The 13,710-nt window shown below is 44.0% G+C and overlaps 1 protein-coding gene across 25 annotated transcripts in view; it reads right to left on the minus strand.

Moving 5' to 3' along the window:
- Window positions 1-13,710, minus strand: part of CAMK2D (calcium/calmodulin dependent protein kinase II delta) — a 1,139,541-nt gene that overhangs the window by 345,855 nt on the left and 779,976 nt on the right. For all 25 annotated transcript variants that reach the window (XM_069631027.1, XM_069631047.1, XM_069631025.1 and 22 more), the window contains exon 7: window positions 13,245-13,347. In XM_069631027.1, coding sequence (XP_069487128.1) covers window positions 13,245-13,347 — 103 coding nt within the window. The remainder of the gene's footprint in view (window positions 1-13,244; window positions 13,348-13,710) is intronic.

A 13,710-nucleotide genomic window follows, 5' to 3' on the forward strand; every position in this document is an offset into this window, starting at 1 on the left:
GCGTGGGGGTGTGGAGAGGTATCGGGGAGAGGGCTCCCAGTTGCCTCCCCCCACAGGCAAGATGGCGCCACCCAGGGAAGGGCCTCAGGTGGATGGTAAGAGCAGGCGGAACACAGTTTGTTCTCGCCAGCTGTTCCAGCCACCTGATTGCCAGAGTGCCCTTCCCCTGGTGTGAATCATGGATGAGCAGCCAAACAAACAATCTAAACCAATCTGATTGCTGAGGAACACATTTTGCCAGTTGTTAGATTGCTTTAGATACAAGGAGAAGTAGGACTGTGGGAATTGTCAACAGGTACTCTCTATCAAAAATATGTCATACTTTCTTTACAAATTATATTTATTTTTAATAATTACTGAATAAAAATGTCTTAAAATCTTTTTTTTGTTAAACACATTCATCATAATACTCTAAAGATACAATCACAAATGGTAACAAAAAATGTTTTCTAAAAGGATTTTTTCAAACACATTCATTAATATGTAAAAAGGTCCTATTAGGTCGGGGTATTAGATCAATCACAATCTCTAATTGTTTTTTATCACCAGTCTAGGATAATTCCTGGACTGTAAACTCGACATGTTTCAGTCCTCTCGGTATTGACCGGACTGTCTTCAGGAGTAGTTGTTAACAATATTAGAGTGATGAGAGTATTCTTCTTTTGAAGTCCTAGTTCGCTATAAAAAGGAGCAACTGTATTCTTTAGACACTGTTAAGTTGTCTGGAACAATTCAAGGTCACATTAATGACCTGAATTTCCAAGTGTAGTTAGTCCCTCTGAGGAGGAGAAATATAGCCTTCATAAGTATGCAGTTTTATCTTCTAGGGCGAGCAAATCTTCCCCAAACTCCTATAACCAAATTAGAAAAATGGAGGGTGACCAATAGACATGGTACGATGCAGGCTAGTCCTACAAGTGGGTGTTAACATCACCATTGTACTTAATCTATGGTTATATGTCACATGAGGAGAGTGGCTTCTCACCGCCCAAACAAATAAGGGCAGAATATAAAATGTCTAATTTGGGTTGACTGATGCCCATACAATTAGAAACATTTTTTAAAAAAATAATTGTATTCATTTTATTTCAACAGGCAATACAAACCAAACTTGCAGTGCATGCAATAACATTATAAACATACGTCACTTCAACATGTCCACTGCTTCTCCTCTCCCCCCCACCCCTTACGAGCCTATTCCTTTCCATGTTCTGTTTCTGCATCTTGTGATAAGGATTCATCCTCCATGTTTTCTGTTGGGTCTCGTGGTAACCCAAATAATTCCGCTATTAATTGTTTCCAGGCTATCAGGGTCTCAGCCCCCCCCCCACCCCCCGGTCATTACTTGCATCCTGCCATACCGCAGTTTCCGCTTCGGCCCATTTCTGTAGATCTTTCCACCATACCTCTGTTTGTGGTCTCTGGCATGCCTTCCATCCCATAGCAATTCTCCTCTTTGCAAGTGCATACGCTAAATCCTTTAGTTTACTCACATGCTTGAGTTTACGCGGTCTCGGAAACCCTCCCATCAAACAGGCCCACACCGTATCTACCACAGTTTTCATTCTTTTTTCAGCCAACCTGTGCGCCACCTCACCCCAAAAACGCACAATGACTGGGCATGACCAAAACATATGCACCATTCCGGCATTTTCCTCATCACATTTGGGGCGCGCATGTCGTCCTACATTTTTGAATTTGGCTATTCTATGGGGCGTCATATACGCCCTATGGGTTACATAAAGTTGTATCTGTTGCAGTCTTGCATTCCTTGACACTTTTTTGTGGTACCCTTGGGCTCGTTCCCACATCCCATCACTCATTGGGGCTCCCACTTCCTCTTCCCAGTCCCGTCTCAGTTGTGCCACTTCCTTCCCCACCTTGGACATCATCAGCTCATATATTCTGGATATATTGTGTCCCTCCGCTACGATGTCGTATATTGTGTCTATGGTAGTGTCCGGTTCTGCTATTGTTAGTTCGGACCATGTCTCCTTGATTTTCCGCACCACCCTGTGGTATGTGATATACTGGCCTGTATGTAACCCAGTTTCTTCCTCTAATACCGCAAAGTCCCTTATGTCCCCCTCCTGCCATATATCACCCATGGTTGCTATCCCCACCGGTTCCCAATGTTTGCTAATCATCATTCTTAACTGCTTGTCTTTGCCGGCCAACGCCACTAGTGGTATCTGCGGGGAGCACGGGAATGAATTCACCATCAGCTGGCAGGCCCTGCGCCATATCTTCCACCCTAGCATCATCATCCTTGGGCACCCTTCCATGTCTGCCTTAGGCAGCCACATCATTTCCTTTAGGAAGTATGGGGCACAGTTCTGTCGGAACAGCCTGGACTCCGAGGTTGACTATTCAGAGAGCCATTTAGCTACATATTGCAGCTGGCTTGCTATGTAGTAAATTTCGTAGTTTGGCAGTTTTATGCCCCTTTTACATATGAGTTTTGTAGTTCCAAAGGGCTACTCTATTCCTCGTCCCATGCCAGAGGAAATCCCTGCACATGCTTTCTATTTTAGCAAAGGTCTGCCTTGTAATAAGGTATGGAATATTTCCAAACTAATGCAAGAGTCTCGGTAGGACCACCATTTTCAACATTGCCCCTCGCCCCATCATCGCTAGGGGTAGTTTCACCCAAAACTTCATACTATTTCCAATTTTCCTGATCGCCTCCTCTGTGCTATACTAGTGTTCCTCTTCTACCGTATGGTATATATCTTTTCCGAGATATCGGAACGTGCGCACCTCCCATGCTATCTGTAGAACCGGTAGCTGTTCTAGTGGGGTCCCTTTGTACCTGCCCAGTGGAATATACTAGATTTTTGGGGGTTCACAGCTAAGCCAGACATCTTTGCATATCTCTCCATCACTTCAATGCAATTAGAAACATTAAATGTGCATGACTCTCTATACCAAGAAAGTCACATTTTTCCTTGAGGTTTATGTAATGACCTTTTCACAGAGGCATTGTTGCATTCCCTCAAATTCTAGTTCTAGGTTTGCTGCTTCTCTGTCACAATGTGCTAAGAGAGTCTTCCCCAGAAATGAGGTTGACCGATTTTACAGAGATTCGCTGTCCAGAGTTGGGCTGAAGAAGGGCACTCCGATAAACACCAAATATGTTTAGTTCAGAAAGATGACAGCACCATTCGACTGGGTGTGCAAGATATTACAATAGAAGGAAAACCAAACGATAGCTACAGACCTTATTACGACTGCAATAGCTTAAGACCCAACTACATAAAGGCGCCAACAGAAGGCAAAACTAAACAGAGCAACAGGAAATTGGTCAATGGAAACGGAGCATTTTGGAACCAGTAGGGGCAAAAATGTAATGTCCAGAATATCCACCAAATTCAACCGTCAAACTTCACAAAACTTTCCCGATGTTCTGGTAAATGAGATTTGAGATAGTTGAATTACTCACAGATGTAAGGCAAACATTTTGAGGTTCAGCATCATTTTGTGAAAGGCACCTGGAGTGGCAGTAGGCTGTGAGTTGTACTCGGGGCTAGTATGGGGAAGGCAATTCATTCATAATAAAAGGTAGATGAGGATTCTGTTTAGGGTAGAATTAGAATTTAATGAGGGTACTAGATTGAGGAATTATAAGAGGAGAGGTTTTTTGCTGAGGGAGTATGAAAATCACAAGGCAGCACCTGATTTTTGGATCCACTCATTAAGTTTTATTATTACCAGAAGAAAAATGTCCTGCAGGGGATCCTCAAAGCTATTGTCTGCCATTGCAATAGCAAAATGATGAATATCAGCACTGCGAGAGCCAAGGCTATGATTTGGGAGGAAGATTAAACAACTGTGATCACCTATGGCTTCCTAGCAATAGTCGACGGCTTTAAATTCCACAGTATACGGTCCACAAATCCTGTTAATTGGGAGTCACAAATAGTGAAAAGTAGACGGGTACTCGAGCAAACCTCTGGCAGGACTAATCTATCCAACCATCATTTTACAAGCTCAGGCTGATCATCTTGAAGCTTACAGAGAATTCCACTTATGGAGCCACGTGACGGGCATATTCCAACTGTCCACCTTTTTGTATGGCCAAGAAACAGTTCTTGAGATGTCTCCTGAGGTATGGAAAGGGTGCCCAATGATCCCCTCAAACGTTTTAGATGGGGTGCATTAGAGGGGTAGTCGTGTTTGGAACTCCATTGTTGTGCGCACCCGCCTGCTGCAATCCAAAGCAGAACTATTCTGCATCTAGGTAAATGGGGTTAAAGCCTGCCCAGCACCTGGAAGCTGCCCCCTTCAGCGACACCTGGGAATCCAGCGTGACAATCCTGGAAGAAAAATGCAATGAGGTGTGCTTGCTTTAAAGAACACTTATTAGAAACTGGTCAATTGCCACTCTGCTAGAAAATATAGGCAACCCCAACCTTTGAGCTTTGTACCCATAGGCCGGCTGAGAAAAATGTACCTTTTAGTGTGTTCGACATGCATCTTCAGTTTGGATTGGGTTGCTCTCTGGTGTAAAGCAATGCCATCTCATTGGACCAAGTCACCAGGCGCATCTAGCTCGCCACCCTATAGGTGTTCTCTTTATTTCCACAGAAATTACCATCCAATGTTTTCTATTTCATTTTTGGGCACCAATATACATTTGGCTGAAGGCCGTTTTGAACATGGCTGGGGTGAGGATAGTTGAGCTGCCCTACGGACTATAACTTAGTCTTCTCTCAAACGTCACCTCAGGGCGGGCCCTTCATTTAGCACCACACCTGAGGCTGCAAAAACGAAAATGTTCTCCAATGTTTACAGGAATATAGTTGAATAGCAAATTTGTCCACTCCGAGAATATTTAGGGGAAGAGGACTAAGTCTCGGGAGGATATCTCAGGGGCAACGTGCTCACCTTGGAAGCAAGACGACACGGAGCACCGCAGGTTCGATCCCCTGGTCTGCGCGAAACCTCTGGATATTAAGCGCGTTATAAATAACCTATCATATCATAACCTTTTTATTGCATTTTTCCCTTCTCACTTCACTTTAATAAACATAATTTGGCGGCAATATCCCCTCGGGGTACGGTGTCCTCCAGGTGAACTTGTGAGCGACACCGACTTATATTGCGATACTTGTCACGAGAGAAGAAGTCCTGCAGCATGAAGTGGCCCGCTATTTATGACAAGCCCGGTGACAGAGAAATGTTTGGGGAGTTAAGGGGGGGAAGCCTCTTTTTGTACATGCTGTACCCGCAATGTTTTTGCAAGCTGTAATGATTTTAGAGTCGTGATGTTTGGAGGTGTGCCAGCAATAAAACATTTTGACTGGCTAAATGACCGGTGTTTTATTTTCTGGAAGAGAATATATCACATCATATCACAGATGCACCAGATACTTTGCTAAGCAAACCAAAATATCCGAGGATCTGTGGATACTTGATTTGCACCTAAGCGCACACAAAAACACAACAAAAGAAATCAGAGAAACACTGATCACCGATTTCTGTTTTGAAAACGTAAAAAAAAAAAAAGTACCGAAATAACAGAAAATCACAAAAGGCCACCTGTTTTTTTCTAAAATGTCACAAAAATCACATAACTTGGCACCACATTTTTGTGAGGTGAAAATCAGCGATTGAGTTCAGACAGGCACCGTGTTTTGTGAACAAAATAAAAACATACCTGAGCGACCTTTTCTGCGAGGGCACATTACACAACAATGACTGACGAAGGCAGAGTGAAAAGGGCCTCACACTGTAGAAGTTCGAGTGCTCTAACTGGCTGCCTTGAACCACACAAAATGAAAGACTTAATATCGAGCTTGAAATTCGGGTCAAGGTCCGAGGCATGTACAAAAAATGCAGTGCATATCCGCAGGTCTGCTTAAAGTCCACTTAAAGGCTTGAGTGGGATGCTGGCCTTTTCTGGAAGAAATTGAGCAAGACAAACTTTTAATCACATGCTTCTTTCCCATTTTAAGGACAGTAGTTTAAAACGTCATCTTACAAGTAATCACTAACCGGCATGATTAAAGGAGGTTTAGAATGGCAAACATAGGACTGCAAGTCAATATTTGCAGTTCAATGTTGATTAAAATATTTGACAAGAAATTGAACTTTAATGACGTTGATTAGGCAGTACCACCACGAGCTCATTGTCAGGCTTCCTTCATAGGTATTAAATAACTGAGAACAAACCCATCTGGGCCACCACAAAGAACAGGTAAGGGGGTGCTTTATGCTATGAAAAATCACGTGATTACTTCTTCCAAGGTTAGAGCCTTTCCTTGTGTGGCTAGAGAGGTGAACCCGCTATGCAACACTCCTCCTAGGGCTAGCAGTAAGCGGCACCTCACAGTGAGAGACTACCTCTTGAGGGACAGGGACCCCTGTTCCATAGAAGAACTCCCGAAAGGACCTTTGTCAAACACCACCACAAGACCACCAAGTCGGACCACTGTGTTACTGTCATAAAGAAAATAAGTTTCCTCTTCAACAACAACCCATCACGAATACTATGAAGAAGAGGAATGGTGGAAGAGTAATATTGATTACTCCCAATACTGTGATGATGAAGAGTGAACTGAGGATGCAGAACATTCATCAGACAGAGGAGGGACTATGACCCTCTGCTGGGAAGGAGCCAGCAACCGGTAACAACAACAAAGGAAGGACTCCTTTTACTGTCAGACAGGAAAGAAGCCCAACAGCTTCAAACCAGTCAAGTCGTGGCTGGACTGCAAGACTGCACAGGCCTCCATTGGGAGGAAGGAAGAAGGCACTGCTGGCCAGAGACCTCGAAGGAGACCTTGGCTGATGAGCAGAGGGGAAGGAAACTCCATAAGGAAGAAGCAGGTGATAGCGTGACCCTGCAGAGGTGGACTAGTGAGTCTGACAACTGCGCCAAGACCATTGACACCTGGAAGCCACAGAGCCGCTGAAAGAAGGAGAAAGCTTACGGAACAAGGGAGCAAGTCGTCTGGATGTCATGTATTTGTATTTTATTTATGTGAAGTCCCGCTCCTGAGAACAGGCTCCGCGATGCCAACCCCTGTGAAACAAGCTAACAGAGATGGTGGGAGACCCGGGAGGGATCACAGCAAACGGGAGTGCTGCATCATACTCGTTACAGTGCTTGGCATGACGGGAAGAGTACCAGATACTCAAGGACTCAGCCTACTCATCCCAGTAGTGAGAAAGAAGTTAAGAAGAGTAACCAATACCCTGGGATTCAGCCTATTCGTGTCAGTAGTCAGAACAAAGTTAAGAAGAGTAACAAATATTGTAAGACTCGGTCTACTCGCCTCAGTGAGTGGCTTCAGAATAATTAAGGCCAAACAGAAGACAGTGAGTGTAAAGAAGAGATCTACAATACTCATCTTATACACAAAGAGTTGAAGAAGCAGAGTAACATTAAGAGTAAGGAGAATACAAAGAGGAATTCATTCTCCCAGTTGGAACTAGGAAAAGAAAGACTCTCCTTAGACACTGAAGAGAGACTTTTGCCCAGCATTCGAAAAATATAAATGGCTAAAGAGGAAAGGCCTTACAGAAAAGCAAGCAGGGGAAAGATTTGGAAAGGTCCCCTACAGGAACTACAGCATTTATTTAAAGATTTAGCTCAACAATATCTGAGAACCACATATTAAGACCAAGGAATAACATCTAGAGTCATTCTCCAAGATCTTTGATTGTTCAGAAGCAGAAGAAGCCTTTCCAGGAGAAGGGAGTCATTCTTCTGGCTTTTATTTGTTTTTGCATAGTGGTAGGGACAGAATGGCTAAAAGTTGGACGGTGGACAGACCATTTACTTTTGGACTTACAGACTAGCACCTTAGCTAGCTTGGTCAGGTAGGGAACCCCTCCCCCTAACCTCGAGTTTAGGGACAGTAAGTAATTTGTGTCTTATTATTTAAATAAAGAAGTGTAAAATGACATAAATTGGTCCACCTCCCCCTTCTTACTTACCCACAATGCAAACCAATTAATGCCATTGCTCAGACCAGCTACTTCAATTACTTTTCACCATATGATGCAAACTCGAGTGTGGAAAACAACCCAATAAATGGTGGGTAATTGTTGCACGCCACCTGCTTACATGTTCAGGTTTTCATACACGTGCACCTCACTTACTGGGGAGAAAATTTGAAAGTCTAAAACACAGTAGTATAATTTTACAGAACACCCCATAATATATGCAATCATCTAGCCTTGGCAAGTTTTGTTCCAATTAATTATCCGTGGATCGATGGTGGAGCGAGATTGTACATTTGGTTTGTGGCGCTTCTGTCCTTAAAATGTGTGCGCTAGCAAATTGTTATCCCTAATTGCACATTTTTTGGTTTCTATTTATGTATCAACAAATGAATATCTAGGCTCCGTTTTCCCGCCATATGGAGCCTTTGATGAAGTATTGACCTTATAAAACCAGGCACTTCTATTTTTAGAGAAGCCAGCAAAGCTGCTGCTGCTGCACATGTGTTAACAATGGTCGTTGGATTCACGCCAAAGCGTCAACCTCTAGTCAGATGTGTGGCAGATGACAGAGTGGGGAACTAACAAAGGATCCCAACATTTCAATTGGTTACATTTTCTCCTCATTCATCAAGTGCATTTAATCAAATTAGGGGATTTCTATTCTACAGGATTCTAAGGAGGTACACAGCGTCTTGTGTCCAGTGTTAAAGCACCAGTCGGACGATCAGGGTTTTGAGGTGGCGCAGAGGAGTAAGTGGGCTCGGATCACGCCATTTATACGGGTAATGAGAACGACATACCCACATGGGCAAAGCCAACCGAAGGAGAGTATATACTCACCCTGCCTCGCTTCTGAGATTTCCCCTGATCTTCCCTGGCTGTCAGCCACCGTTCCGAACCGGAGCAGCATTCTAGCAGGTCATGGCACTTGGGAGAGAACGCCCATGGGGGTGGAGACCAAGTCAGGTGGTCATCCTCACGTATAGTGTCGTCTATAGAGGAACTGGAAGAACTTTAAGTCCCCCGAGGGATACTTTGTATTCTTGTTCTTATCTTCAAAGGAACGTGTTAGCGGAGAGCCGGAAAGCAGTGGCTATCACTGGGCCTATTAGATGACCATCATCGGACGGGAGTGAAGGCCTCCGTACAGAAGAGCCCAGACAAAGGGACTTGATTGAACCCTCAGGCGTTACCTGCTTTATCTTTTTTGTTTTCCTGAATTAAGGTTACTTTTCTTTACGGCTTCTTCGACTCCGACTCCACTTTATCACAGGGATGCAGTGTGCAGTATCCTTACACTTAGCTTGCAGCTATCTGAAACCATCTTTGTTATATGTAGTAAATGTTAGGGAATTCATTTTCCTGCCCTCATTGACTTTCCTTAAGCACACTAAAGAGGTCTACGAGCAGGGTGCATCGCATGAGGATTGAAATAATGGGGCTTGCCTAGATGGGTCTTTTTGTCTCATGGTCAGGACTGTGCAATGCTACAACCCCTTAAGCGTTTATTTTCAGTATATTCTGGACAGATTTCATCGCTCCCTCCCATCCCGGCAATCCATCCCCAGATCTACTGGCAAGGGTGGACTATAAATGTTATGCAATTTTGCGAGCAGTCCACTGCAAATAGATCCGCTTAAGCATGCTACTGTAAGTGGGGCACGATAGCTTTAATCCAAGAATGCCAAGGAAATGTTAGCATCAGTCAAAAGCAATTTTCTCGGCCAGCATTTCATAGCCTCTGTAGGGGTTGGTTTTCCATCTTACTGGCATGCCGTTGTACTAACCCTTGGCACAGTGGGTATGCTCAAAGCTCCTGAGAATGGACAGTCAATCAAAGAGTAAATTACATTCAGCTTCCCATTGGGGTACAATAATTAGCCTTTGGTTTCAATTTGGAGACCATTTGTTTTTTCTGCCTATATAGTTCATTGGATTGGAAGGCCAGGGCCACTTTGAATAGCTGGTATTGTTTATGGTGACTCTCTGAATGGCTGGTGCAGTTGGGTTGTTTTTTTACCATCATAATTTCGCCCAATTGTGTTCTGTGGTTTTACAGACGTGGCAGCATCAGCCAAGCTCTATGTAACATGGTTACCGTGCAGAGGGTGGAAATTAAGTTAAACACATTTGGAAGTTGGAGGTGGCATGATTCTTGGGGCAGGTTTTCCCTGGCCCATTCTGAATTCCTGGAACGTGTAGAAAGTTTTCATCTCCAAGAAAATAACTGTGTGCAGTGGCTCTTGTATTGTTTGGGCTGCAGTCCTTAAAGGGCCATTTTGAGCTGGGGCATATCACATCTCTGACATGGAGGGTGAGCAATTCAGCGGACAGCATTACTCAGCCATCCAGGTGGCCGACTGAATAGCCTTGTGTTACCTGAAATCATTTTACTTACTAGGTTTCGTCAATCAGTTGTCAACCTCAGTGCCATCGAATTATCATACTTTTAAACAGGGAGTTGCGGGTAAGTAGTTGAGGGGCAACAGTTGTTAAGCAGCTAGGTAACTTTTTTCGGTCAGCCCTGTGATAAGCAATGTATTCGTCTCCATTAACTTTCTACCAGTGGATGAAATTTGGTGGAGGAGCAAGAGCTCTAGTAGGCCCTTCGCCCTGTGGCGGTTTTGACGGGGCAGAATTTAATTTGGATTACATTTTAGTGCCATGACTGTGTTCTTTTGTAATCCCGGTGTTCTTTTTCCCCTGTTTGTTGTAGGTGAAGGTGTGGTCTGTTGCCTTGCAGGCCAACAGGCTACGATAATCAGTTGGTACCAGGGGTGGCTCAGGGAGAGGACCAGGTCACGGGACTCTGGCAACCACCCTCATTTGTTGCGTGCTTTGTTGGATCTCTTAACTGAGGAGTACCTGTCTTGGCTAGGCCTTCAGTTTTATCAGTGCATAGACAGTGCTGCTTCCAGGTCATCAACACTATTCATTCATGACATGAACTGGTCTCTGTCAATCCTAATAAAATGGATTGACCTTTAAACGTCTATTAAATTGCATTGTTGTGTGTGTTTATGCAAAGGTTTACACAAGTGTGTGCCCTACAGTTTGTCATTCACATGCACCTGCCTTACAGAGGAGAAAGCCACTCTAAACACAATAATAAAAATAGACCCACCAATGATGCTTCACAATCTACCAAGTGCGTGACATGGAACATACATTCAATGGAACATCGGAAAAAAAAACAGCTTTTTGGTGCTTGTCAACCTCATAGGACATATTGGGTAAATCCCATAAAATGAGGGTCACTCTCTTATCGATGTCAAAACCATAGCATGCGGATTCTGCTTAGTCAGAAATGCACCGCCTGACTAAGTTTAAAAATATAAGTACAATTGTTCAATTGCCAACATAAGTTAATGACCCTCTCAATCGACCCCCTCAATGAATTTGTTTTTTTCTCACCCAATTCAATGGTACTTAACTCATTGTTATCTAACTTTGGAGCATTAGGAGGCTAGCCAGCATACTGTAGCTTAAACCGAGATCTCATGATCTAGCACTGGACCCACTGGTCTATTAGCCATCACTCTTATTATGTAATGTAAAATAGTCTTGCATAGCACAAGTAATGCAATATATATATATATATATATATATATATATATATATATATATATATATGGCCCCTAACTGCAAGCATAAATGCCTTCCCTTTAAACTCCCGACACATTTTCCTGCTCATTGGAATCCCACAATATATTGCCAAGCTTCAGATATGCTCAGTGCAAGTAGAGCTGGAAGGTGTTCTTACCTTTAATAATCATGATTTGCCCACAACTATCGCTGCACTTTTGGGGTACATCCAGTTTGTGTCTCGAGTAATTTGGTGCAGTATATATGCAGAGAACACATAAAAATCAGAACAAAAACACTACACTAGCGCCAATATGAGGAACCTTCCACAAGCTGCCACTCAAGCACTGGACAAAGGAACCACTAGCTTCAGAAACACACGCACACAGCGAAGAACCATTTGGTCATCCAGAGATTTTTGGGTGAAGTGTGAGAGGGTTAGGGGTGGGAGAGGGCTGGTGGGGGGGAGCTCTGGTACTCCCTATGCTGCACTACTGCAAAAGACTATTTTTAAATCTTCCTGCCTCTACTCTCTGTCCTCTACAACTTATCCAGAACAGGACTGCAAGACTTGTCCTTGGCCTCAAGTCTAGGGATCGTATCTCTCAAGCCCTGAAATCTCTTCATTGGTTCCCAGTGTCGGCAAGGATCAAGTTCAAGACCTTCGGCATTGCACACAAGGCTTTCTGTGACCTGGGACCACACTAACTCCAACTCTCTCTTCCTAAACATCTCCTTTCTTGAGCTCTCTGCTCATCCGCCCCCAACACTCTGAGGGTCAGTCGCTTTCCCAAACAGAGAATTGGGGCGGTGCTCTTTCTTTGGCTGGGGCCTCCATCTGGAACAGCCTCCCTGCCTCTCTCAAGCTTGAGCTGTACCACCTCCGGTTCCGGAAGCAACTCCAGACCTTTCACTTCGCTTCCACTTTCTTTCTTCCTCTGCCTGCTGATGACGTGTCTGCTCCACGCACTGGTTACCTGGCCACCCTCTGAACTTGGGCCCAGGGCCCTGCCTGTACAGTTGCACCTTGCACTGTGTCGGGTCTGGATCTGTAACCCTACAGTCCTTTATCTCTGCACTTATGAGTCACCTGTTGGCTGCACCTTTTGATTGGCTGAACTTTTTGTTTCATTACCTGCACTTATCCATCCACCCCTACCCCGCCCCCGCCCTCCTTGGAACTTCTCACCTTCCCCTTCCACACACTTGCTTGATCTGAATGACATAAGGCCTAGTAAGATCATTGTTTTGTCCTCCCTCCGTTCCCCCCCTCCTTGTCGCGCATAGAAACACTTGTGTACATGTGCGTTATAAATGCCATATCATATCACAGCCATATTCATTAATGTCCATGTGCATATTTATTTAAAAAATTATAATTGAATTGAGTTGAACTGGCCAGACCATTTAGATGCAAATAGAACATTAAAATACCCATGTTTAAATACTCTGAAACCAGCCGACATTACAAAATGACTGGGAGGTCATTCAGATGTAATACAATTGTAATACAGACACGAGATTTCACTTGAAGCTCAGTCCGTGGTTTGCTTCAAATGCAAACTGCCTTTCATTAGCATAAGCCCCCTTCTGCCAGAAGCTAGTCACCGTTGAAGCGAGTGAGATGGCAGAGACAACACCCGCAGACGGAACTGCACACCATTACAAGTGGAAAAAAACAGGTTGCGGGGGCAATGGGCACTTACCAAACCAGGCCTGCTGGTCTCCTTGAACTTCAATGGCGAGGCCGAAGTCTGCCAGCTTCACTGCAGCTCCTTTGGATTTGCTAGCTAGGAGCAGGTTCTCAGGCTTTGAAGGAAAGATTTCAAGAGGACATGTTAAAATGGCTGCTGTGGTACTGTATTAATGCTGTGAAGAAGGAGCATGGTGAATAAGATTTTGCCTTATGCACAACATTCTTTTGAGAGGGAAACCTATCCATTAAACTGCATGACCGGAGAAACTACTGATGTAAATAAAAAAAAACGAAGGTTATCACTGTGGTGACGTCGCGTCTCGTGATTAATAAAGACAACGCGACCACCAGTTGCAAGCCTACTTGATAAGGGCACACAAGCGGAACGATCGCTGTAACAATCACCTTCCAAAAGCACTAAGTTGTACGAGACACGATGCAGATCATGCATTATCAATCTACGAAGTACCCTTATT

Source organism: Ambystoma mexicanum, chromosome 6q (genome assembly GCF_040938575.1).
Source record: "Ambystoma mexicanum isolate Mex_15411 chromosome 6q, UKY_AmexF1_1, whole genome shotgun sequence".
NCBI lineage: Eukaryota > Metazoa > Chordata > Amphibia > Caudata > Ambystomatidae > Ambystoma > Ambystoma mexicanum.